The sequence below is a fragment of the Manacus candei genome, unplaced genomic scaffold (genome assembly GCF_025592945.1).
Source record: "Manacus candei isolate 608988 ecotype Guabito, Panama unplaced genomic scaffold, ASM2559294v1 h1tg000014l, whole genome shotgun sequence".
Lineage (NCBI taxonomy): Eukaryota > Metazoa > Chordata > Aves > Passeriformes > Pipridae > Manacus > Manacus candei.
In genome coordinates this window covers 20,260,130-20,287,579 of record NW_026138062.1, presented here as the reverse complement: position 1 = coordinate 20,287,579, position 27,450 = coordinate 20,260,130, and the positions used below count along the sequence as shown (strand labels likewise).

Genomic DNA, 27,450 nt, shown 5'->3' with positions numbered 1-27,450 from the left:
ATTTACTCTTGTGTAACATTAAATACAGTCAGCTGCACAAGCAAGCTCTTTCTTACCCCATCTCACCCTGCACTGGTGATCTTGAGTAAGAGACGCTAATCTTGCTTCAGACCAGTAGGTAGGCAAGCTGCTTTTGGCCACAGGAAAAATAGCTTAGTGGAAGTGTTAGTGAGTTTAGTAGTATCATTACCATTAAAGTGGAGGCAAACTTACAAAGCTCCAGGTAACAGATCCTTTCCTTGCTAAAAAGTGGAGCAAGTAGGTGAGAGGAAGCACAAAGCACAAAAATGACAGCAACAAATTCAAAATATTAAAAGCACCCCATTAGAGAGATCAGAACTTTGGTATGTGCTTTCAAGTTCTGGGGTTTCTCTGTTCATTGGTACTTCATAGCACAAACAAAAAATGGTTTTACAGGTTCAAGCAGCTATTCTACCTTTCTGAAGGCAAGGGCTGCTTCCTCAGCCAGTTTCATTAGAAGTAACCAATCAGGCAGGGAAAGCAAGCTGCTTTCCATTTCCAGCACTTCCCCTTTAGGCAAGGACTCAGTCTGCAAGTGTGAGGGTGGATTTAAACAGGAGCTCTCTCCTGATCACTCATTGCCTCTCCTCACATTTATAAGTGCTCTGGAAAGAAACTTCTAGAGCAGAGTACCGGGTGTAACTGGCAAGATGTTGGCAGTGAGGGACTGCATGGTGGCTTCTCTGCGAAGAGGCCAAGACTGCCCCATGCCAGACACAACTGCTTCTAGCCAGCTCTGATGGACCCACCGCAGAACACAGCCAAGCACCTCAGCCAAGATGGTGCTACCTCTAAGAGAGCGTATTTAAGAAAGGGCACGAGAAACAGCAGTACAAACACCAAGGTCAGTAAAAAAAGGAGGGGGAGGAGGTGCTCTAGGCAGCAGAACACAGATTCCCCTGCAGTCCATGGAAAGGGTCCCACTGGAGCAAACAGATACTACTTGAAGGAACTACATCTTCCTGGAGAGCCCATGCAGGAGCAGGTTTATCCTGAAAGACTGCAGTCCATGGGAAGGACCCACATTGGAGCAGGTAAACAGTGTAAGGAGGAAGGAGCAGCAGAAAGTAGCAGTTATAGCACTGACAGCAACTCCAGTTCCCCATTTCCCTGCACCATTTGGGACAGGGCTTAAGGTAGAAGAGTTAGGAGTGAAGAAGAGAAGCTGAACCTGGAAAAATGGGTGGGTGAGGTAGGGGAAAATTACTGTTCTAATCTTTGCTTTTCACCACTTTACTCAATTTCTAATTGGTAATAAATTTAATTTTCCCCAATTCAAGTCTGTTTCACCCATGACAGTAGTTGGTAAGTGATATCCCTGTCTGTATCCTGACCTGTGAGCTCTTCCATCTTGTTTTCTCCCTCTGTCCTCTGGAGGAATGGGGGTGAGAGAGCAGCTGAGTGAACACCTAGCAGTAGGCCAAGGTCAACCCACCACAAGCTGCTGAATAGATCTGTTTAAAAGAAGCTTAAAATCCACTGGTTCACATTAAGCATTTGCCATAACAATCCCAGATCAGCATCTGCCTAAAACTTGTAGACAAGCCTTTTCTATTTATTGTAGAGCTTTTCAGAGAATGATTTTGTACATTACCACTTTTTCCCCATTTCCAAAATCTGACACAGATAACGATTTCGAATGCTCATTTACTATCTATACATTATTTGCAGAATTACAGAGATGAACCATTTTTCTATGAAAAAAATATAATATTAAAAATCTTACATACAAAGACAAAACATAGCAACAAAAGGCTGCCCACAGAATTAACATCCAGTCTTTCTGTCACCAGTTAGGATGAAATTCCTTTTGGGTGAGTTTTCAATGAGGATATTAAAGTTGTTGTTTGGTTTTTGTTTAGCCTTCTCCCCCCCCCCATAAAGGAGACATGCATTAAAAACAGTAATGTCTAAAACAACATTATTTAGTTTTTAGTCATGCATTTGAAGATTTGGCTTTGAGCATCTTCTGAAGTTAGCAGTCAGAGGAATTCAGTTTCACTGAAGTACCAGTGATGGAGTTTCTGAAAGTGTCCTCCGAGCTGAGATCCGCAGACATCTGGGGCAGCCTCCAGATCTGAAGCATGCTTTGTGAAAGCATGTTTTGCACTCTGTTTATACATACAGAATAGCATTCAGGGAAAAAAAATAAAAAAAAAAATTAAACAATAGCTGTGTTCCTTGAATGATGTTCTATCAAATACATACAAGCACAAAAGTAAACAGAAGCAGTGCAAGGCCAGGACAACAACCACCACTGCAACAATTTACAATGAATGTGGGCAAGATCTGATAAAACAGCCCTCTCTCATGCCCAGACCCAAAATAATAGCCTACCCCCGGGGGCATAATCATGTTCAGGCAAATCCCTGGTCTTGCTCTCTGAATTCACTGATGCAAAACAGCTGCCAGAGGCTGATTTTCAAAGATACACGCTGTCCATGGTTTCCAAATCCACATTCAGGTTTCCAAATATACATGCTTTCAGCGAAGCTAGTTCTCAAGGTTTAAATTAAGTCCAAACAGTTTTATGCACCAAAATTCCGCCAAGGAAGAAAGTAAAAACATTCACTCTGGAACATACCTGTGCACCTTTTACATTTGGCAGTCTGATATGGAAAGAGCAGGTCGGCGCTCTGACAGAATTCACAGATAAACCCCTTCGCTTGACAGAGCTACAACGACAGCAAAATTTAAATTTAAATCTAAGAAAAAATTATATGGGAATGGCAGCAGGGATATTCCTCATACTAGCAGCTGCAAGGACATTAAAAGCCCTAGCTTTTCCTTACCTCACAGCCATCTACATGGGAGATAGAGCTCTTCAGAATATCTTTAAGAAGGGGCAGTAACTGCCCTCGTTTGATCTTCACTAAATCATCCAGTGAGAAGAGATGCAGCCCATCTGTCAGATGGCTGGGGACCTGTTCAAATTCTTTCAGTACACTGTAAAGAGAAATGGAACCCAATTCAAGCTACAAAAAGTTGTTTTTCAAGTACATTTCAAGAATAAGCCTCTTTCACTTCTCTGGTCACACAGGAGTTATACAAGGCAAGTTCATGCTGAATCCTACCTCCCCTCCCAATCTGAGATCACTTTAACAAAAACTGGGGTTTGGGATTTAGAATAAACTGTCTGCTTTAAATGTGCATTCCTCAGGCATTGGAGTTGCCATACACAGTTATCCCAGCAATTCTTAAATAATATGTAAAGGGTTCTCTCCTACCTCAGGAACAGTAGGTAAAATCCCATATAGTATCTAATATAATAAACTAGGTTTATTTATTTTCTTTTGCAAAGAGAAAATTGATGAGTTTTATCCTATGTAAGTCACCACTGGGTGAAACTGTGCTTGTACTGAGTGGGTGAACACTGAAAATACAGCTCCTGCTTCTAAAATACCACTGATGTAGATATAGGTACAGTGAGAATTCTAATGCTTATTTCTATAATGGAATCACAGGTGGTTGATCAGAAGAGAGACATAAAAATACATTTCTTCTTAATTTTGGTGACTAACACATAATTGATGCATAAAAGAGGCTTATATCAAAGAGAGAACAGAACCTACTTACAAAGCTTATTTTGCTTAAGTCTGTTTTTAAAAAGGTCAGCAATTCTGCAGTGAAGGTCTTATTACTCACATGTCTACGCATTAGTTAAGCCCATAGTTTGGGAAGGTGAACACCACAAATCTTTCATTTGCAGCAACAAGCAAGGTCATGTTTTGGTCTTTATCACTTTTGGTTACTACTTTCATTTGAATAAGTTTATAGAAAAAACTGAATGTAGCATTATGACAGAGTCTTGGAAGAAATGTTTTAACCCTCGAGGAACACATCTGTTAACTTAAAAAAAATCTAATTTTTTTTTAAAGATAAATATTTTCAGAGAGATAAGTATCTTTGACCTTTTAAGAATGAGTGAGAACTTAAGAGAGATGGAGCAGGAAAAAAACATACACCAAATTAAAATCATTCAACATCTAAAACCAAATGTCTTTGGCCACAAGAAACAGAAAGCTACTACATAAAACCTATACTTCACTCAATATCTGCAGTGCAATAGAAGGCAACTTTGTTATTAGAATTTTCTCTAATGATCACATTAAGTTACTTAAAACTATACTCTAATGTTGCTAGAGAAGAAGGCTCTATAAGCACCTCATGTACATTTTACTAAGCTATTTTTCACACACAATCACGGTCCATACCTTTCACCAAACCTGCAGGTTTTCAAAAGCTTTTTCAAGTGAAAAAGTTGTTCTTGGGCCTCCTAAAAGATGAAGGAGAAAAGACAATCAATTTTTAAATAAAAAGCAATTGCATTTATATATTCATAAATGAGAAACACCATTGAGTCAGCAACCCTTGCAACTACATCAAACCATACCTAAAAATAGGAACTTCACATTTAGCATAGAATTAAACAACTGGATTTTCTAATGCACAGAAAACCAAGGCAGGCAAAGGCTGTTTTTATTTCCCAACAAGTAAGCAAGTCCTAATGCTACAAATGACTCCATGTCTGCACATCAAGATGCTAGACCCAAACCTGTGTAAGAACAGGTAAGTGTCTCCTCAGCCAAGAAGGGAGCACATGACCACTTGTAATATTCAGTAGAACACCCTTCCTCAAGCTGTAGGAGGTACAGTCCTTAGATGAGCCAAAGGTGTTTTTTCCAATGGCCCACAAAATTAAGGAGTCATTCAAAACTTTCAGAACTTTGCAACAGCTGAAAACTAGGTAGAGGTAAATATTTACTGTTGGAGCCCAACTCTCCTTCATGAACTGAAACTGCAAACCAATAAGGAGACACTTCTCAAAGACAACAAGACAGACCTGTGGCATAATCTTCATCTGAGGTTAAGGAGAACAAGTCCCAGAAGCAGTGATGGGACAAGCAAGAGAAACCAACTCTCTTCCTTCACACATACATACAGAGCAACAGACATCCTGCCCTAAGGAGTTTTTCCCAAAAGTCTCTGACCCATAAATTCCTAATAAAAAAAGGCTGCACTTACCCTCACTCTGTCCATTTCTTTACTTTTTGTGTAGAGGGTTTTGTTAATACAGGACACATTGAAAATTGGTTGCTGCCATATGCTGTCCAGTAGGTGTTTGGAGAAGTTGCATACATAGTATTTTTTGAAGTCCCATTTTGAAAGTATTCGGGCAGGAATAGAAGACTGGGCATAGCTGTGGCAGCAGTCACAAAAGTATTTTCCCAGGTAGTCACAATAGCGGAGTCTCCTGATATATTCTGCAAGTAGACAGGAATTAAATTGTGACTATTTCTAAAATGGGAAATTTAGATTCAGAAATTTTATGGGACATACCTCTTGTTTGTATGCCTATTCTGTCTTAATAACTCCAATCTACTGGAGTGAGGGGAAAGGGATTTTTTTAAAGTAGGGTATTTTACTATTGTGGTAAACACATGCACAAGCTCTGAACTTTGCATTAGAACAGAAAGCTTTCCTCGTTTCCACATTTGTTGAACTGATTATAATTATCACCATGAGATCTTAAAGAAACTATTGTTGCTTTACCCACAAAAGAGACACATGATGAAATACAGAACAAAAAACTGCCACCAATATTGGAGTCATATTTGTATAATAGTTTTTCATATAAAGAGTTTTGTGGGTTTTTCCCAGCTATTACAGCATCTCAGACTTGCTTGAATTAATGTGCTGCCATAGATTGTTGATACTTTGCAAGCCAAATGCTGTTCTCGTGAGCTGACCCAGAACAAGTCTTGGTCGCCACTTCAAAGATTTCTTAGGTTAAGGTCTGTTCGTCATATCTGTAAATAATTGTGCTTTTGACCAGTTCTCACGAAGTATCACAAATAAAAAATTAAAAAGACACCCCAAAAGAGCAAAGCCACACATTCCATAAGCTTGCATAAAGTCTCTCTGGCACAGAGAAAGAATTATTGAAAGAAACAATTGGAAGATGTAAAACCAGCACTTTCCAGCGTGGAAGCTTGATTTTTTTAACAGTTTTTCCTGTTTTGTTGTTGACTGTCATAAATTTTTATTGTGTATGAGAAGGACATCTATCAAGTATTGTATTCTGTCCACAATGAGAAACTCCAGGCACTGGAAAGATCCCACTGTCTGTTTTACTATTGCAGGCACATCCAACAATGAGATTTTTCTTCTAGCTCAGATAATTTTACAATTGTGGTACAATTATGGTCTGATTACTAGTAATGCACTTAGTAGAGTTTTTTTTCTGCTTTTGGTAATACTTACTGCTTTCTATCGGGGTTCCGCAACCAACACACGTGAAGTTTTGAGCAGCCACCACTGCATCTCTCCTGTGTACAGAGCCAAACAGTTAGACCTTTCAGCATTCAAAATACAGTTTTAGTTAACTTTCTTCCAAAGTACAAAAGAGCTACACTGGCACCAATGAAAATGCCCCAACTTAGGAGCTGAGTCCTACTCCTCCACATGAAGAAGGGGGGTTCTGTAAGGAGACGCAGATTATTATTTTAGTGGGAGACTCTCTATGCTCTTCTGTGGAGAATATATAATCAAATACAGCTTGCTGAAAGAATTAAATTATTTTACATTTCTTAAGATGGCATCAGTATCAAGTGATTAGGAGAGGGGAAAGTCCATATCTGCAACTGAAAAAGCAAACAAACCTGCAGCAACGCAAGGATTAGCCAGTTTGCCTTCTGTGTGCACTTTACAGCACTTCATGCAGAGTGAGACAGCAATTTCCCCAAACATGACCTGTTTTCCTCCCCACTTTCTGAAAACCTACTATCCATAAAATATTAGCAGGAAAGTGGGGAAAGTCAAGAATATTCTTCAGGTAGTGTCATAAAATGAAATTTTTAGGAGCCATCTAAGTATGCTGCCACTAACACCAAATGGTATGCACATTATCACATGCAGAAGTGCACATGCCATGTTAATCAGGACATGCCAACAGAGAGAAAAAGATGGCATCTGCTTTCTATTGAGGCTGGTGACAGATACTGCAGAAGGTTGTGCCATGCACTAGCTCTAACCTTAGGATCTCTTAGTCACCCAAGTTCCTTCCATCAACTTCCCCCCTGCTATACTAAATGATAGTGCTCAGATCCCTCAAAACTTACTTGACTGAAGGATGAATATTAAATATAATCTGTGATCTTGGTGGGGACCAGCCAGAAGATCCTCTTAATTTGGATATGATCTTTATTTCTTCAGCCAGATTCAAACTGGACTCAAGTTCTCGTGGAATCTCTTCTTTCAGCACAGACTATTGGGAAAGAAACTTGTGAACACAACCAGCCCATCAGCTGGACATACATTAAATGCTATGGGAGATGTTTATCTCTCTTTATACTCCAGGATTTTAAAGTTCAGTTTTCACCTGCATGTAGTCCACCCTTAGTTAAACTCCCTCATATCAGTCCCAGAAGAAAGCACATTCTGATTGTTCATAACTCCATGTCTTAAATATATTGAAAATTGCTGGAGAAAGGAGACATTTTCTAAAAATTTATCTAAAGTGAAGCAATAAACTGTAAGCACTCATCTATATTTGTTTGGGTTTGTTTTTTTGTGGTTTGTTTTTTTTTTTTAGCTTCCCCCTTTTGCTAGCAGTGAAACAGCTGCAGTGAGAAAATGATTATTTGGGGAACTGAATAAAGAGCTTGTTGTTTTCAGATCAGACTCACTCTCTGCTTAGATGAGCTCAGGCAACCAGACAGCTGAACTACAGAGTCTGTCTGCAACCAGTATTTTCTGAAAGCTCTGCACAACTCCTGGGCTGTTGCTTCAGCAGAATTGCTGCCTGGTTCAAAAGATGATCTGAAAGTTAAGGAATACAGTTAGTGAAAAATAGCAGCATGTCATCAGCATCTCCAGTGCCTCTTCTACATCCCTGAAAAGTTTTCTCCCATCCCATCATTTCTACCCTCTTTCTTTGATACACCCAGGCCCTTGAAGAGCCACAGACACCACCCTCCAGCAAGACTCAGGGACGAGAGAAACACTCTGCTAAGCCAAGCACCAGAGACATTTGCTGTCAAGCAGCATTCCTTCCCCTTCTTTGGAAGGACCAACTTTACCACTCCCACACCTTTCCCTGCCCCAGCCAGAAAATCCACCAGAAAGCTGCTCCAGCAGAAAACGTAGTGCCACCGGGTTTGTATTAGAGATACACACCTTTTATCTGGAGTGACAGACAGATTTTCAAGGTCTTCAAGTTCTGTGGTAAAGGAGAAAACATTATCAAGCCATCTAAGAAACAAAGCTTCTGTTACTCAGCACTGTTTTACATCTACCTTCTGTATTACCACAGAGTCAGTTTCAAATATATTCATCTTTACAACACCCCTGCTGGATGCAGGAAATAGCCTCAATCCTAGCTGTAAAACAGGCATAAGGAGTCTTATCTCCTCTGCATATCTCTGACAGCTGTAAATGAAGAAGACTCCCTAACACCTACACATCCTAATATCACCATCAGCTTCCCTTCAAGAGCAGAAGTCCTAAGGACAGAAAGTGCCTGCTGGTCAAGGTCCAGCCAGAAGGCACTTGAGGTAAGTAATAATATACAGAGTCAAGAGAGCGCACACTAATTTTCTTGGACACTGACAGATACTTGGAGACACTGATCACAAACTTACCAGCTAATGCTATAAACAAGTTAGTAACAGGTGAGATGAATGGAATTAAAGCACACACTTCTTCATTATGTTTATACACACAATATGCTTATACCAACAAGGTATTGGTAGCATTAGTTTCAGCCATTCTTATTGCTCTCAAGACAAACGTTTTCCCATTCATACATCTCTAAGTAGCACTTCCTACTAGGAATGGAGTTTTGAGAGCTAGTTCTTCATTCTTTGATCAGGGAAAGAAGAGGTGAAAAAATAAATCTCTAAAACCAAAGAGAGCAATAAAACCCCTACTTTTTATCAGGAAAAAATAAAACAGAGGTTAAATGTTGTGCAGGCTCTTTTAAGGGTTTCCATTTCTGTATGTGTTAAACCCAGAAGCTAACCAAAGAAAAATCAGGATGTCCTGATGAGAAGCAAAACATGTGACGATAAGGGAATAGAGACATTCTGCTCTAGTCCTGAAGCAGAGGGAGGGCTGCCTAAAACCTAGTCAACCTGTTTAATCAGGAAATGATCATATCCTAAATTCTCTTGAACTGAGAGAGAGTGGCTGAGGCTGTGCCAGTTTCACATTTTTCTCACCTATATTCCTTGGGTTTAATCCTTAGCCATAACTTCAGTCCCTGTGTTGGGTTTGCATGGCAAAATTTTGGTAGAGGGGTCTACTGGGATAGCTTCTGTGAGAAGCTGCCAGATGTTTCCCCTATGTCTGACAGAGCCAATGCTAGCCAGCTCCAAGATGAACCCACTGCTGGACAAGCCTGAGCCCATGAGCCATAGTGGTAGCACCTCTAGACATAATAGAGTTAAGATGGGGGGAAAAAAAACCTGCACAGTTGCAGCTGCAGAGAGGTGTAACAACATGAGAGGAACAGTTCTGAGACATGAAGGTCAGTGAAGAAGGAAGGGCAGGAGGTGCTCCAGGAGCTAGAGTAGAGATTCCCCTGGAGCCCATGGTGCAGACCATGGTGAGGCAGCTGTGCCCCTGCAGCCCATGAAGTCCATGGGGGAGCAGAGACCCACCTGCAGCCTGTAGAGGAGCCCACTCTGGGGCAGATGGATGTCTGAAGGAGGCTGTGACCCAGAGGGAAGCCCATGCTGTAACAGGCTCCTGGCAGGACCCGTGGGAAGCACCAGGAGGTAGAGAAATAGGGAGTTAAGTTTATCCTAGGAAGGGGGGGGGAAGGTACTTTGAAATTTGGTTTTATCTCTCATTACCCTGCTCTGATTTGATTGGCAATAAAACTAATTTCCCAAGGTGACTCTGTTTCGCCTGTGACAGTAATTGGTGAGTGATCTCTCCTTGTCCTGATCTTGACCTACAAGCCTTTCCTTGTATTTTCTGTCCCCTTTCTAGTGGGGGGGGGAGTGACACAGTGGTTTGGTGGTCACTTAGTATCCAGTCAGGGCCAGCCCACCACACTCTCAAATCAGCAAAGATATTCTTTTCTAGAAGGAAATCCTGCACCAGTCTGGTATTTCTGCATGTGTTTTAATAAAGAACCATGCATACATCGTTGTTTCCATTTTCTCATGTTATTTCTCCTGCAATAACCTCTAGAAAGTCAATGGAATTCCCAAGCAATGGAATAGATTCAGCTGAACAATAAATCTGTTTTTGCAGTTATAATTTTAAAGTCTTACCGATAATTACATATTCATCCTCTGAGTCACTGTGGCAACAAAATCTGGTAACCTCATGATGTGATGGTAGATGCACTGGGGAGCTGACAGGCAGCAAAGCACAGCCTGTCCAGGAAAAAGACAGTCAGTTAAACTTTTCCAGAATATAAGTATCTAAAATTATATTTACATTTTTCATCACTTAACAAAACTTTAGCACACAGACTGTATTTATGGAGTAATTTTAATTATTTATTTCTATACATACACAGAGAAAGCCAACTCTTGGGAGTCTGTCATACAGTATATCCTTCAGTTTCTCAGCAAGAAGCTTCAACTGATAGACCAAAATCTTTTATATTATCAGCGGCCTCTCCCCTTCTCACATGCAAGCACACCATTCATTTTTCCACAGAAGTTATGACATTTAGACTTGAGACTTATGATCACTAAGAGCTGTATTACTCAAGCAACTAAAATCTACTTAAAAAATGTGTGTGCTGACTCAAGCATTACAGTGCCAGGAGTATTTATTATTTGCCTCAAACTATATGTGAATGAATACTCTGGGCAGTTTCATACAAACTAATTGCATAGCCTGATCTGCATACTGCAGAAGTAAGCATAGATTTAAAAAGCCAGGCTGCAAATCCTTAAAAAAAAAAAAGGATTTAAGCAGAAAGAAAATTAGCCAACTACAGGCACTCTTTTTGGAGAGTCATGCTTGGTATGTAGCACTTGAACTTTATATTTTCTTTTAAATGTATAAAATAATTTAATTATAATAAATAAAACATAGATGTGAGCATTCAAAAGGAAGTATTTGACCCACAGGAAAAACACTTGTGGTATAATGATCCTTGAGGGGTACAGCTCTCCAGAGAGAAGGGAACAGAGGATTTGATTCCATGCAGTGCCCCAATTAATTTAGTATTTTCTTGCACAAAAACAAACGGCAAAGGCTTTCAGACAAGGTTACGTTCTAGACTAAGTAACTTGCCTTCATAACCACTGTCTGAAGAGGCAACAGAAGAATCAGACTTCTTTACTTCAGGGTAAGAATTTAACTCCGAATCAGTGTGATAGCTGCCATCTGATCCACTTGTTTCTTCCACACCCCAGGACTCTGCTTGTTGACTTAAGATATTACATTTCATTTTTTCTAGTGATGCTATAATCATATCTGCAACAAAGAAGTGTGCGTTTTCCTGGACACAAGAATGGAATGCTCATTACTACCCAGCATATTTGATATTTACTTAAGATGAACTGAAATATATACTCTCCCCCTGCACTTTTTCAACTCTGTAAATAAAAATGCAAACCTATCTCACCTTTCATTTAAACACATAAAAAAACCACCCCAAGGGAAATTCAGAGACAACACACAAAAGTCAACTGCCCAGATAATTGTCTCACCCTTGATTAAAACATACAATTTACTTTTATCTTACCCATCTATTAGATAAAAATAAACTTCATTACATGACTAACTGATGAATATGTATGCACTTTAGGAGCACAGTCTTCTAGTTACACTGCATTATTTAGTATGCAAGTGTGCATCCATGTAACCTATTTAATATGATTTAATTTCCAGTAAAGGTGTACGAGCAGTTTTGCACACAAGCTAGCTTGGAGGGGGCCAGAAGTGGCAAGTTTTGGAGGGACTGCAGATCCTCAGGCAGTGGATAGTACAAGAGCTAGTAAAATGCTTTCATGGGTTAGAGTTGAGGCAGTGAAGTAGGGAATATGCAGTGAGATAGCTTACATGGTCAAGTCAACGCTACATAGAAAGTCTGTGATAAGGGTAAAATGGAAACCTGGCTCCCCTGGGCTTCATACTGCCTTCAACAAAAGGTAGCTGTTTCAAAGTTTCACTGTAGAATGTCCCTTGTCATTTTGCCTGCCTGGTTCACCCATTCTCTAGGAAAACAGATCACTGAGACATCAAGACAAACCTGGGGCTCCCTGTCCCAATGTCACTGCTGTATCGTTTGCTTCCTGTGGGCTAACACCAGCCCCACCTGTGCTACTGCTACTGGCATGGGCACAGCTCCCCAAACCAGCCTCAGCTCAAAAGTGGATGCATCATGGAGAGACAGGTGCACTCAGACACATGGGTGTAAACCAAGAGATGCCCAGAATACTCTCCCTCTCTCCCCTCAGCTGCATTATGCAAACCTAAACTTATGTCTAAAACGTTATAGCAGTATCTAAGGCTAGAGATTCCGAGTGCAGAATAATTCAAGCTTTATAAAAGTGGCTTATGTTCAGAAAATTGTACCACTTGACATCAGTATTTATGACGTACCCTCAACTTGTATGGGAAGCATGAAGAAAGACATCAGTGTTTAGAAATAGCTAAATCTCAAGGAGCACAGCAGACAGCAGTTTTCTTATTGCTCTCAGATAAATACATTTAGACAAGATTAGTTTCAACATTAGAGAGTGCCCACCAAGTCCCTGCAGGTGTTTAAAAAGACTTTTATCTTTTCCCTAACACTGATTAACATCACTTGCGTGGTATACAGTTTCTCCAGAGACAACTTTCAATGAACTTCAGGAGTCCAGGACTTTGCTACATTAGAAAAGAAATAATTAAACAGCTTTTCTTCCTTTTGGGAGATATCTCCTACTTCGAAGATTCAAAAAGTATCAAGTTAGGGGCTGAGCACAACCCTATCAGCCTATCAGTCCTGCTGATAAAAGCAATTACAAGTGTAAGAGAGAGCTACATTGCAAAAAGCTGGAACAGAATACAAGGACTCCTGTACTCAGCATGACTATCAACTTTCATCTTTGCCTACTGATATCTCCCTCATCCTAGGAAGCAGTCCCAACTCAGCTGTGACACACCAACCTTCTCATTTCTGTTCTGCCCCACTAACATCAACGGAAAGTCCCTCTAAGATTATCTGGCCCATTTCCTTCCTGGCTCACAACTACAACTTGACTACAACTCTCAGACTTGCAGACACCACACATACCTTAGTTTTCAGTCCTAAAGTTCAAATAAATTATTTAACAATCTAGAAGTATTTTTGCTTGTTTGGGTTTTTTCTGTTCTGGTTTTCATAAAGGCAGCATTTGGAGCTCATTTGGACTGAGCTCTTACTATCTTTTAACCTGTAATCACATCAGGCCCCAGTCCCCTGCACAGTAGTAGTAGCTGATATGATCTTGACTCACTCAATACTTGTCAGACTGTAGTTTCTAATCCAGATATCTAATCACTGGTCTCCTGGTGACTGAAAGCAAATTACTTTTGTTCTCGTTCCCACATTATAGACAGAAACCTTGTCTCCTTTCTGAAACACCTTTCATAAAAAAGCACATGAAAACCTAATTCACAAGTTTGTTGGGTTTTGGCATGTGATTTAGTGGCTCGAGGTTTTTTGTTTGAAATGCACCTTAAGGATTCTGAGAGCTTCAAATCAAAAGCAGAACTTGTCACTCCAGTGAAACCAGTGCTGTGTACAAAGATGATTACTTCCTGGGCCCAGGACATGGGACCACTTGCACATCCACAGTCCAACAAAAAAATCTCCTTTTCTAGGTACATTTTTAAAGCTCTTTTGTATTAAGTCCTACCTGTTGCAATTCATTAACCTCTCTTTTCCCACTGTTAGGAAAGAATAATATCTAGCACAGAGAGTGATGTGTGATAGCATTATCTCCTCCTCTTTAGCTCTGTTTATAAGCTTGAGTGGACTGCCTCTCTGTCAGCACACCTAAGACTGTTTGGGTCCCTTATTAGAAACCATGACAAACTTCTTAAATTACTGCAGTTTTTTGAGTTATTGTGCTTGTTATTCATAGTGTAACTCTTTGACAGCAATCTCACATGATCATCATAAGCAGATGCAAAAAAAAACCCCAGCTTCTCCCATCTTCTGACAGTAAAAGCACAAGGTAAATCCCATCCATATGCACATAGCTGCAACAAATTCTACATAACATATTGTAATATAACTTTAAAGTTACTAGAGTAATCCTATTTTTCTCAAGAGATGTGCAGGAAAATAATGGAATGAAAAGTGGAAATGTACGGTGTTCCTAAATAATTCCATTATTTTAAAATAATTAAAATGTTTAATTAAGGGGATTTAGAGTAGAAAATAAATTATAAAATAGGCATGTTAGGTTTGTAAGTTCACCCACAGAGGGCAAGAAGAGGGAAAATACAGTATTTGTAAAGATTAGTACATCTATCAGGAAGTTCTTTTATTGAGAAACACCTCTTGTCATTTGGTTTTCCCACTATAAAATGGAAAAAACATTATGATGATAGTATTTGTTGTCCTCACCTTCTCCACATCCTCTGGAAGCATGCAGATGTCCTGCAATGAGCGATTCAAGGGTATAGCACTTATGTTCAAAGGAGAAGTAGAACCTGTGGGTATAACAAGAACTTTTATTAGTTATTTCTTTCTCTGCTGCTCTCAGGATGTGTGCAGAGAGACTTCCAGAAAGCAAAGCAAACTTTCTTTCCCAAACAGAACACTGCTGGGGCTGGAGGTTGTGGTGGAAATTAAAGAGGAGAGAAATGTGAGGGACACACTGGCATTTAAACTACTTTGGCAACCTGAAGCATAAGCATCAACTATCAGAGAAACGTAGTTTAAACGTCATGGGGAGCACTGCACTCCCACACCAGTCCTCTCTCAGCTACAGCCTAAGCTGCCGGGGACAACCACAGGCAGAACACGAGGCTGGGTTTACAGTGATGCTCTGCAGTTGGCAACACAGCCAGCTGACACTGCGTTCTTCTCGTTCACAATTCCTGGAACAAAAAGAAATCTCACTGCTGTCTGGGCGTGCAGAGAGATGCATCAGCCTTAAAAGATTCCCTGTATCACTGCCGTGACTACAGCAAGTTGAGAAAACACTTTGTCGTTATGTTTCCATACCCCAAGGAAATCTCTCTCCTGTTTCCAAATGCAACCCATACTGCATGGTAATAAGTACATTAGGCACAGTACTCCCTGCTTTCCAGAATAGCAGTTTTCTTCTCCTGGCATTCACTGATGAGTGTGGTTGAGCATATGAAACAAAATTAATCTCTTTTTCCCCAATAAGAACTTTTCACTATGCAGCAGAGTGCACATCAGGTTTTTTATAGATGAACCATGGACTGCTTTTTATATGTAAATATACGTATAGCTGAAATATTCTTTCCCAGAAAACTGAAGGTGTGAGATCATGCCCTCAGAAGCATTTGGACAACGCTCTCAGGCACATGATGAGGTTCTTGGAGTGTCCTGAGCAGGGCCAAGAGTTAGACTCGATGATCCTCATAATTCCAACTCAGTATATTCAATGATTCTATGAATTGTTTTCAAAGCACTCACAGTCACTGGTACAAGAAGTTATCTGGAAAGATGATAAAGATTATATACAATGTCTATGAACGTACACACTAATGAGATACGAAAGAAAACAACTGACAGTGACAGGTGTTTACTACCTCTTCTTTCACCTTAAACTCAAGCAATTTCTCTTTCATTCTCCTGATGTTTTCAGGATAAAACAGACTGAAAGTAAATGGCCACCACACACAGTATTTAAAGCCTTTGCAGATAGTATACCTTAATCAAAGGTTTTTTATTTTTAAAAAAATGTCATTTTTAAATTTGTTTAAAATTCACAGAAAGGCTAAAGAGGTCCCACAAGATATGATCGTAGTTTATAAAAACTTTTTCTACAACTAAGGGGCACTGACTCTCAGGCCTAGTTTAGATTATTTATAATGCCTTATTTATAGAAACCATGTTATGCTGCCCTGAGCATCGATGACATCAGGCTGAAAAGTCAATACTGCGCTTGAGCGTTGCAATGTAGTGTTTTTGTACAGAATTATTAATACCTCCATTGTGTATACCATGAAGGAAAAATGAAAAGCCTGTCAATATGACTTTTCAAAACAGATTTAATGGCCTAATCAGGCTATTTTCATACCTACTTGATGATTCATCTTACTGGATAAGCAATGCTAAAAGTTCTACAGGTTGATAAAAGCCTGCATTCTCATCTGTTAAGATAACAAACACTACTCTCTGAACTAAAACTAATAAGCAGAAATAAGGAAATGAGAAAATTATTCCTTTCGCTTTCAAATATAAGGTACAATTCATCCTAAATGTAATTTGGAAATCTAATGGGAGCTTTCTCTTTTTCACACCTCTTGCATCCCATTTGCGTCTTAAAGCAAAAAGAATGTTAAGTGAGAAGAAGCACAGGAAGGAAGTTGGCTCTGATGCAAAAAAATTATCAGGTTGCCGTTGCGCTCCTGAACATTATTGCCTGGAAGCTGCTGGGGTTGAGGAAAGAGCCCTAAAGAGCCAAAGAAGGAAGTGACCTCGATGTACACAGAGGTCAAAAGCAAGAACAAGCCCTGTGAACTGTCAGTGACACATCAGCCACAACAAAGCCCCCAGAAAACAGCAAACTCAGTCACAAACTCTTCATTAACAATGACAGAGCCTTTTCAGAAGGTTGCGTGAGGCCACAAGAGAATGGCCCTTAAACATATGAACAAGGCCTAAAAGAAATCTCCTAGGACCAGCAGAAAAATCTCACTAAACAAAAACATTAAACCCCACTGAAAAAAAAAATTATTTATTCTGATTTAAGTTATATTATGTAATTTTCTTACATCTTGTGCATCTGTCACCAATTCTCCTGTGAGAAACCACCTCTGAGATAGCAATAGAAAGGATAGTAAGTCAGGAAATGCTATTGCATAATTCCTGCCTTCAAATTAGGCATTTTGTTTCTTCATTTTGCTATCTGCTTTTCATATCCTCATAGCAACAAGGAATGATGAAATGTAGAAGTTTTCACTTCGTACAGAACAGGCCAGAGTCTAAAGCAGAGAAAGCCCACCACATTATGCAGTGTCTAACAGGATCCTTTACTCGTATTTTTAGTAAAATCAAGGATGCTACTTTTTCAGTCACTTGGCTGCCACATTCCTCCCTTTGCTTTCTGGAGAGCCAGCAGTGCTACTAACCCAACATAAGCTTGTGGCACGTCCGACTCATGCCAGAAGATCGAGTCACGCACAATTTATTTGTTCTTACACACGTGCCTCGCAGTCCCCGCTGACCCCGAGAGCCTGGGCTGTGTTTTCCAGACCCAGCTACCCAAACCCGCGTGACTGGCTGCAGCCAGCCCAAACTGCTGGGTGCGGTTTCCTTCTCTCTGACGGGCACTTCTCGAAGGCACTGAGCCAACAAAACACCCAGCAGAAGGAAACAACCATAATCGTCACCATCCCAACTGTTGACGACAGCCTATCCCGGATGACAAAGGTGTAATTACTAAGAGCTCCCAGTCTTGCAATGGCACGTTCCTGTTTGAGTTCTGGTTGCCAACTTGAGACCTTGGAGGAGCTCTGGGTGAATAGCTAGGAAGGATCAGGAACAGTTCCAGTCTAGGACTACTACTGACCAAAGGGAGAAGAAAAAAACCAAAACAGAAACAAAAAAACCACAAATGCTAGCCTCTGTCATGTTTATTTCTAACAGAAAGGCAGGATGAGAACTCCCTGCTGTTCGCTTTTATTCCAGTAGAAAAATCAGGCCTCAACTGCAGCATCTTTCTGAGGCTCAGTGTCTGTCATCATGAATCATAGAATGGTTTGGGTTGGAACAGACCTTAAAGATTATGTAGTTCCAACCCCCTGCCATGGGCAGGGATGCCACACACTAGATCAGGTTGCTCAGGAACCCCTCCAACCTGGCCTTGAATACTGCCAGGGACAGGGTATCCACAACTTCCTCAGAGAACCTGTTTCAGTGCCTCACTCATGGCCAAACCAGTTGCTCCCCTATCCATCTCTGGGGCACGTACCGAAAATTCCCACTGAACAGCTCCTTACAGGCCTGTGCTGCCCTGAGCCCCCTGACACTGCAGGGACAGAAAACACTCTGCTCAGGGGGCACCCTCTGCCAGCAGCCCTCAGCTGGTGTCTCTTCACAGACAACACACAGGATATCCGTACGGTTGGAAACTGGTGATGCGTAAAAAGATCCTCTTCTGTCTTGGCTGGGGGTTTGTGTGTCTAAGACCTCAGGTGCACTTGGAAAGGGGAAAAGGAAAAACAGTCCCACTCTGGCACAAGCCTATTTAGTCGTAACAAGAATGGATGTTAATGCCCTGCCTACAAAACCCCAGAATCCAAGGACTCCCTCTCCTCCAGCTAACGCCAAACACAAGATGACTCAGGGAGCCCACGCACACCAGTGCCCCGATTCATGCTCTCTGCTATTCGGAGAAGGGCAACAGTGAAGACAAGACAAAGTTGGTAGAAAGCCCATCCAGTGCACGTTCTACATTGCTCACAGCTCAGCAATTTTTACATTTTACCAACAGTTGCATATTACAGATGCATTTCTGCATCACGAGAGATGCCTACCACAAGCATGGGAGCCTCCTGTTTTACCAAGTTCAACCTTCTGATTCTCCTTGTTTTTTAAGCTTTTTCTTTCTCCTCTCTCTCCTATTTTGAATGACAGCATTTGTCTAATTTGCAATCACCATAAGCAAGGCCCACTTCAATTACAGTTGTCTTTCCTAGTGTGAAAATCTTACAACAAAAATGCACCTGCAAAGTTACCTGTTGGATTGACTGGCTCTGACTGGGGAAGGCCACTGGGAGAACTGCTGTCACTGTTGCTGACGGGCACAGGCTCCAAGGCATCAGGGTATTGCACCAGATCTGTTGGCTTACCAACAGCTGAACTGGAAAGAAACCTTGTTGAAGTCAAGTCTCTTTCAGGGGAAGTGTAACATTCTTTTCCAGAATGCACAACAGCCGATGTGACAGTGCCTCCTGTTAACGTCACCTGGGTAAAGCAGTCCTGTTTCAGAGGGGACACGTCCGAAAGAGTGAAACCATTCAAGGAGGATGCAGCGGGATCTCCATCAGAGAAACGGGGACAAAAAAAAGTATCCAGCAAAGGTTTGGAGGAATCAGAGTCTGTGTTGTTCCAACACGCCCGGTGCCTTGTAAACCGAATGTCTGTTTGTGTACAGGCAGTGTTGCGATGTGCCGAATCGCTGTCGCTGTCATCGTGGCTATCCCCAGCACTGCTTTCTTCCCACTGCTCCATATCACTGTCTGGATGCTCTGCTCCCTGCATTGTGTTCTGCTCCAGCACCAAAGAGGGCTTCAAACCAGATGCATTTAAAACAGACATGAGAATGTCTTTGATAGCTTCAGCATTGTTTGGATATGATCCAAAACTTCCAGCATGTCCAATCACCGCTGGCCTTGAAGATTCATCTGTTCAGAAAAAAGAAGAAACCAAAAGGTTAAGAAACAGTCCTAAGAAAAGCTTAATATACAATGTGAATAAAATGCACATGAATAAAATTATTTTTGACACAGGCAAAAAGACAGGAAGGAGATGAATTCACTCACCACTCGGTGCTGTCTCTTCCTACAAGAAAGCTCTTGCTTTCTGTAGAAGCAATTCTGTCAGTGATAAGGTTAGGCAATAAAGCAACAGTAAAGTATTCTGCTGTTAGCCAAACACAGTTAGCTAAGACTTTAATGGTGACTGATTGTCAGCATGCTCAAAAACATCACTGTTCTACAAAACAGGATGAGGCACAGTTGCTGATACAGGTACTGGTCCTATTGCCAGTAAAAGAGAAGATTAAATTATAGCAACACAGATGGAGGATCAATAGAGTAAAAAGAAAAAAAAATACCCTTAGTCACAGGGTAATAAAAAGTCAAGTGCTTGTGTGTTTCAATTCATTCAGACACTCTTTCTCATGAGGAAATGGCTAAAGTAACCTTCAGTCCATTATTTATAGGGGTGGCAACATTTACATGAACCCATAAAAAACTTAACTCTGTCACAAGTTCATTACAATGCCTCTGAAGGAATCAAAAACACTGCCTGCCAAGATCCTGCGTGATCCACTGCAAAACTGTAGTTCAACAGAAAACTGAAAAACTGCTTTTAGTGGCAGATATAGCAACATTAGCAGGGCACAGAAGCACACACTGCAATCAGTAGCTGTTGAAGAATAAGTTGAAGTCCTGTACCTCGAAGAAAAACGTCTCAGAGGAACTGCCATAATCCAAGTAATTGAGAGATTAGAAACGAGGTCTACGTTCAAGAAGGAACCACTGACCATATCAACACAATGAAGTTAACAACTGTCTCCTTTGGGTAAGATAAGTGGTTGTAAAATTCTAAGAATAGATACGATCAAGAAGAATAACTTCCAGGACAAAGAACTCCTAGCTAGGACCACAAGGAATGTTAAACACTGCTGGTGAAAAAAGCAGCAAGTCTTGTAGACTGCAGACTTTGTCCAGAGGTTGCTCTCCTTGAACATAATCTCAACAGAAAACAGTAAACTTCTGCACCAGTCACTCACCTGGAAGCCAGCATGCACTCAAACAACATAAGAAAGTTTACAAATTAAGGAATCAAAACCAAAACAAAAACCCTCACATACTTTGGAATAGCAAGTCTATATAAAGACCAGTCCTCAACAAGAAAAAGCTGAAAAAATTGAGAACATCACGTATAAGCTAGAGTGTGAGAGCTGTTAGCAAAGCTATCCTAGTAAAGTCAGAAGAAGAATGTCAGAATGAAGAGCATGTCAGTAACTGGGATCAGTCACCTGCCACTTAGGACAGATCTCTTGCAGAAATAGCAGCAAAACTGTGCATTTTACTGGCTGCATCTGCAAAGAAATACCTTGCCAATGTAGCCAGCCATGGCAGTACAAGGGCAGGAATGGGAAAATTAAAACTAGCTGACTTTCAAGCAAACATATTTCAATCTTTTCAGGAAAAGAAAGCTATTTTGGTAATTATTAACATTTCAATTGCACACAAATACCCTAACTTGGGCTGCAAACATCTTTTCCATGCAAAACAAAACATTTAGTGTTAGAATAAAAAAAAAAAAATCATTGAATTGTATGGGTTGAAAGGGAATTGAAAGATCACCTAGTTGCAACCCCCCTGCCATGGGCAGGGACACCTTCCACTAGACCAGGTTGCTCAAAGCCCATCCAAGCTGGCCTTCCAAGGATGGGTCATCCACAACTTCTCTGGGCAACCTAATGCAGTGCCTCACCAATTCCCTAGTAAAGAATTTCTTCCTAATATGTAATCTAAATCTACCCTTCCAGTTTACAACTATTTCCCCTTCTGTCACTACATGCTATTGTCCCTCTCCAACATTCTTGTTGCCCCCCTTTAGGTACTGGAAGATAGCTAGAAGGTTTCTCTGGAGCCTTCTCTTCTCCAGGCTGAACAGCCCCAACCCTCCCAGCCTGTCTTCATAGGAGAGGTGCTCCCACCCTCTGAACATTTTCATGGTCTACTCTGGACTTGCTCCAACAGATCCAAGTTCTTCTTATGTTGTTGGTCCCAAGAGCTGGATGCAGTACTCCAGTTGGGGTCTTACAAGAGCAGTGGGGCAGAATCACCTCCCTTGCCCTGCTGGCCACACTGCTTTTGATGTAGCTCAGGATACAGTTGGGTTTCTGGGCTGCAAGCACACGCCGCTGGGTCATACTGAGCTTCTCATCAACCAACATCTCAAGTATTTCTCCTCAGGGCTGCTCTCAAACCATTCTCTGCCCAGCCTGTATTTGTGCTTGTGATTGCCCCAACCCAGATGCAGGACCTTAAACTTGGTCGTCCTCAACCTTCATGAGGTCAGCACAGGCCCACCCCTCAAGTCTGCCAAGGTCTCTCTGGATGGTATCCCTTCCCTTCCTGTTGACCACACCACACAGTTTGGTGTCATTTGCAAACAAGCTGAGGGTGTGCTCAATCCCGAAACTGTCTTCAATTCTTCTGCTCTGCTCTCCTATCTCCTTTGTCATCTCCACTTCTCTAGCATCATGGTACATCTCTAGTACTAATCATACAACCATGCTGACTAAATCCGCTAAATCCTAGTTCTCAGTGGATTATAAGAGAAAAAAGAACAAGTTTTAAAAATTTAATTTGTTCTACTGCTCTGTGAATCTTAAAAAAAAAACAACCCCACAGAAACAAAACAAACAAAAAACTAAACCAACCAAACAAGAAATAAAAAAACAACCCGAACCCAAACACCCTATTTTAAGGTACTATCAGAAATAAGTTAGTTGCAATTAAAAAAAAAAAATCTCAAAATCAGTTTTGTAACTGATACACATGTAATTATAATAATCTGTTAAAATCTGAGAAACTATTTCCTGAATGAACAAGAAGTTAACCTTCCAAGGATCATCTGAACAGTTCAAGTATTTTACTCATGAGCACACAAAATGCCAATGTAAATAAAATGGCGAGACTGCCATTTAAAAGACAAAAAGCACTCATACTTTCAAATTGTATAATATATTTTGACATTGTATAACCCTCAAAGCCAATAAACAAGTGACCCTCTTCAGTCAGACTACAGTTGTTTAGCACAACCAAACACTGATAGCTTTTGTTACCACTACAAGCACCAGCAAAACTCCCCCCACCGAGGCATTTTAGAACTAACTGGCTGGCCATACCTGAGAGAACGGAGATTTGAGGTGTTGGAGCAAGGCAGCTAATCCTCGCTGAGGGATTTGAAGAACACGCTGACTCAGTGAAAGCCACTTTTAGGCTTTCGTGGTTTAACTAGAACAAGAACACAGAGGCAGACAAATTCGTTATAAAACAACAGCACTCTGCTAATGATAATCTCGGTCTCACGCTCATCCCAGCAGGAAAAACACTGTTCTGATGCCTGCCGATAGTCACCTAACCACTCCCTACATTTCTGGCTGTCTGACAATCTCCCCAGAAGCATGCACTTTCTGAAGAGCGCTGGCATCTCAGCTCTGCATCTCTCATTTCACTCCAGAAGGCAGGTGACCAGAAGAAACTCTCCACAGTAGGAGGATTAAACACGTGCATAAGGCATATATAAGACAAAATGCTGAATCGGAAGTCTGCGTATCTGCCAAAACAACAGCAATGAAGTAGAAAAGAACTGAAGGAACCACCAATCTGTATCTGGAAGCATGGGCCTATTTAGATGTATACAAGGTATAAGCTAAATCTATGAGGCCCCAACTCTACAAACACCCAATCCACCTGCTACTTGATGTCCCAGCTCTAAAAACTGGGAGGAAGTGTGGTCATGTCATCTAATTTGACAGAACACACTACGTGTGGTTCACAACAGCAAGGTGGCTGACCCAGCATAAAGAAGCACCACAGATAAATAATACTCAACCTGGCATACAGCCTGGTTTTATTTGGTCAGTATAAGCTGACCAAAACTTTGAACTGACTGAACAGGTTTGTACCAGATCGGCATTTCTCTTTCTGCAGTCATGATGCTTCCAATTCAGTATTTTTACCACCAAAGCTGGATTTACCATATTGTCAAACCACTGCAAACTGAATCAGGGAAGCAATTTAGTGCAGATACTGAGGAGCTAATTCCAACAAAGGAGTAAGATGCACACAGCAAAGCAAAATGTTTCCTCCATAAGCTCACAAATTCCTTGTGAGGGCCACACATTTGCCTCCTCCCCATCCACTACCTCAAGTATGTCAGGGTCCTTAAGAGCACATCACAGAAACCTGGGAAATCAAAGGGATGCCCTGCTCTGACATGCGCATTATTAAAAGGCACTTCACCAAGGAGTATCTTGTGCCTTCTCCCCACATCAGTGAGAAGTCCCCATATAAAGGCATCCCCAGGATTCCTGTCACCCTGCTTTGCACCCCGTGAAAAGGGAGTTAAAGGTGTGCTGTTCTTTGCTGCCCTGTTTCGTTGACCTTTACACTCCCTACATGGAAAAGTGAGGTGACTCAGAGTGCAGATCTCATCCAGATACTCCTCAGACCCACAGAAAGCAGAAGAAATTAAAACCCACATAGAAATTCTCTTTTAACTGAAGAATAACGTTTCAGGCCAAAAATAGTATGCTGAATTTAAAATATTTAGCATTTGATTATGCCAGTGCTTAGAAAAATACTCTTTCCAGTATCTGATGGTGTTCTTCCCCTTCTTTTGAGAAACCAGCATGTAAGCACGCTTTATACACAACATATTGTCAACATTACTGAATAAAGTAGGAACTATTTTTAATTACTTCTATTAAATTAAAAAAATTGTTATCAATATCAGCAATTAACAGACTCTACCTCTTAGGATGCAAGTATCCCAACTGCCTGATACCAGCGTAAATGGGAGTACTTTATCAGTAAACATAACTATTAAGAGTGATAAGTTCTAAGATTTTTATCTCTTTTAAACAATCCTCACATGTCTTGGTCTTATCAGATGCAACAAATGTTCTGTGAATTCAGATAAAATATTTCCATTTACATTCATGATGTTACAATTTGAACAACATTGGGAGTGAGCGCCCTCACTTATCAAACAATTACCACACAACTTCATAGCATAAAAGAAGTCAGCCTTTCCCCCCTCAATACTGGGACAGTATTTCCCAAGTAAAGTCTGTAATGAAACATCTAGCATTTCAAAAATATTTACTACAACCACTGACAACTAAAACCTGTTTTTTGAAACAAGTCCCCCCAGCCATCGAGCACACTGAGCCACCACTGAGAGCTCCCTTGCCTCACCTTTTCAGAGCAGGGGTGCTTGAAGACTTCTGGTCTGCTGTAGCTGGCGAGTGCTACTGCATGGAGAGACATGATGGGAGAGCTTTCATTTTTTTGGAGCTCTTAAGTACCTGGAAGTAATAGAGAAATCATTACAGTCACGACCACGTTATCCGCGGTTCTCCATCTGTTTTGCAGACTCCACAGTTAATATTCCGAACTGTTTTCCGTCTTGACTTGGCATGCTTATAAGCTTACCGAAAAGCAGAGCTCAGCAACAATGGAAATGTGCTAAAAAAGGCCTAACTTAGAGGTTTGGAGGTTTGTTGTTTTCTGCGGGTTTTTTTTACACAACATAACAGGAACGCCTACCACATGCATAAGACGAAGCTAGTGATCTGTAGTACCCCGCAACTGGCTGCAAAAGGAAGAAGAGAAGGAGCCGGCTGGGCAGCAGCGAAGCCCCCGTGCTCCGGCTCCGCAGCAGAGGCTGCTCCCCCCACCCCCGGTGCCGGGCAGGGCAAGGCACCGGTGATGGAAACAACCTGGCGTTGTCCCCGGCACGCACGGCAGGGCTCAGCCTGCCGCACCGCTCTGGGCAGCGCTTCACCCGGAGGGAGACACCGAAACACCCCGCGGCCCCAACCAGACACGCCATGCTCCCCGCAAGGCACCGACTGCCCGTCCGTCCGTCCCCGGCTCCCCATTCCCGGGTTCCCGCTCCCACCTGCAGCCGCGGCGCCCGGCTCTCTCCTGCCCTCCGAGGAACTGCCGAGGCACTGCTCGGATACTGCCAATGCCACCGCCTGCCCGCTCGCCGTCCCTCCCACCCTCGGCCCGCCGGCCCGCCTACCCTCCCTCCCTCTCTCTGTCTGCCCTCCCTCCCGAGGCGGAGCCCAAACCAAACAACTCCGAACAAATCTAAACAACAAAGACTGTTTTCGAAGGGCGGCGCTGAGTTCTGCTCTTGTCTGGTTTGGAGAAAAGGAGGCTGAGGGGTGACCTTCGTTGCACTCTGCAACTTCCCGAGGAGGGGAAGTGGAGAGGGAGGGAGTGTAATTCTTCTTCTTGGTACCCAGCGACAGGATGCGTGGGAATGGTTCAAAGCTGTTCCTGAAGTTTACACTGGACACTGGAAAGCATTTTTTTTTCCTGCGCGGGCTTCCTAGAGAGATGGTCGATGCCCTAAGGCTGTGTTTGAGGCATTTGGACAATGCCTTTATCAACGTGCTTTAACTTGGCCGGCCCTCAATTAGGCAGTTGGACTAGAGGATTGTCATAGGACAATTCCAAATGAAATGTCTATTTTATTATATTCTAAAACTAAACAAACCCAAGACAAGTCAATTGAGGGTGAATGGAGGGTGTTTTCTCAGTCGGTGGGGCCTGCTGAGGCCAATGGGCAACACGAATAGACACACCTCAAGAATCAGCTTTATCTGAGGATTTGCAATCAGCTGTTATATTAGAAATGACAGGTCCATTCTCACTGAGCTTTTGGAAAGGAATTGAGCCATCTAGTCCATGAGTCAGCTGCCTTAGCAGGCTCAAAACTAGCAACTGTAGTTCCTAGTAGCCAGTTTGGGCTAAAAATAAAGTGAAGGAATGCTGAGCTGTATTTGTGGAGCTAAAAAATTGCTGATTGTCCATAAAATGCAAAAAATATGTGCAGGAACTTAGGAAATTGCAAACCATGAGGAAGTAGAAAGGAGGTAGAGTCCAGATGCTACCATGCAGAAATAAGTTGAAGCAATAAATAGAATACAAACTGCTGCAGCTGTAAGTGGGGCTTTCAGATGCTCTGAAGTAATTGCCTCCCTTTTTAAGCAGAGATGATGACTTAGCCAGTAAATAGGTTAGTGGATTTGGGCTGTGGAAACTTAGGAGTAGCCGCTGGCTAAGATACACAGTTGATGTCTGAACTTAGTCTGGATGGGGCTCTTAGCAACCTGATCTAGTCGAAGATGTCCCCCATTGCGGGGGAGTTGGACTAGATGACCTTTAAAGGTCCCTTCCAACACTAACTATTCTATGATTCTGTGTTACCCTATGGTGTGTGTTTCAAATTCCCAGCTATGAAATGGTAATTTCAAGTGGTTATTTGTAAAAATAAATTCTACTCTTGAGACACATTCATGTGGGAAAGAGCAGGTAGTAAGATGGAAAAGGTTATAGATTTATTTGTAGTTGGCAAAAAAATGTGCTAGGGAATTTGTGCCTTATTCCTATAAGGTTTTCCAAAATCTTTACAGGAAAGAATATATCTGAAAGTAATACAACAGCAAAAAAAGCATGGTAGCATTTTCACATCCATTTAGTGCTTTTTTTTTTCTCTCTCTGCTGCATTCTTTACATATATATATGTATGCATTGCCTGGAACTCTTCTATTATGTCAGACCCCTTGCTTGGGATGTGATTAAAAGCCTCTCTGCTTTTTGCAGATGTCACCAACAGAAAACTGGACAGATACAGAATCACAAGGAAAATGAGGAAGGAAATGTCGGACTGTTTTTAAAGTTGATTAGGTGGAAACTCAACAAGGCCAGGGCACACCAAACTGACACCTTGCCCTA

The 27,450-nt window shown here is 41.5% G+C and overlaps 1 protein-coding gene across 1 annotated transcript; it reads right to left on the bottom strand.

Moving 5' to 3' along the window:
* Nucleotides 1-1,650: 1,650 nt before the first annotated feature.
* On the bottom strand, nucleotides 1,651-25,688 carry RUBCNL (rubicon like autophagy enhancer). The gene is made up of 16 exons (XM_051778692.1): nucleotides 25,604-25,688; nucleotides 24,898-25,007; nucleotides 22,821-22,929; nucleotides 18,907-19,575; nucleotides 14,594-14,679; nucleotides 11,284-11,491; nucleotides 10,305-10,409; nucleotides 8,200-8,242; nucleotides 7,710-7,842; nucleotides 7,143-7,288; nucleotides 6,286-6,350; nucleotides 5,047-5,285; nucleotides 4,236-4,297; nucleotides 2,814-2,967; nucleotides 2,606-2,696; nucleotides 1,651-2,132 (listed from the first exon to the last, which is right to left on the bottom strand). Exons 2-16 carry the CDS (start codon nucleotides 24,967-24,969, stop codon nucleotides 2,020-2,022), a joined length of 2,295 nt encoding a protein of 764 aa, XP_051634652.1. The 5' UTR covers nucleotides 24,970-25,007; nucleotides 25,604-25,688; the 3' UTR covers nucleotides 1,651-2,019.
* Between the last annotated feature and the right edge of the window lie 1,762 nt (nucleotides 25,689-27,450).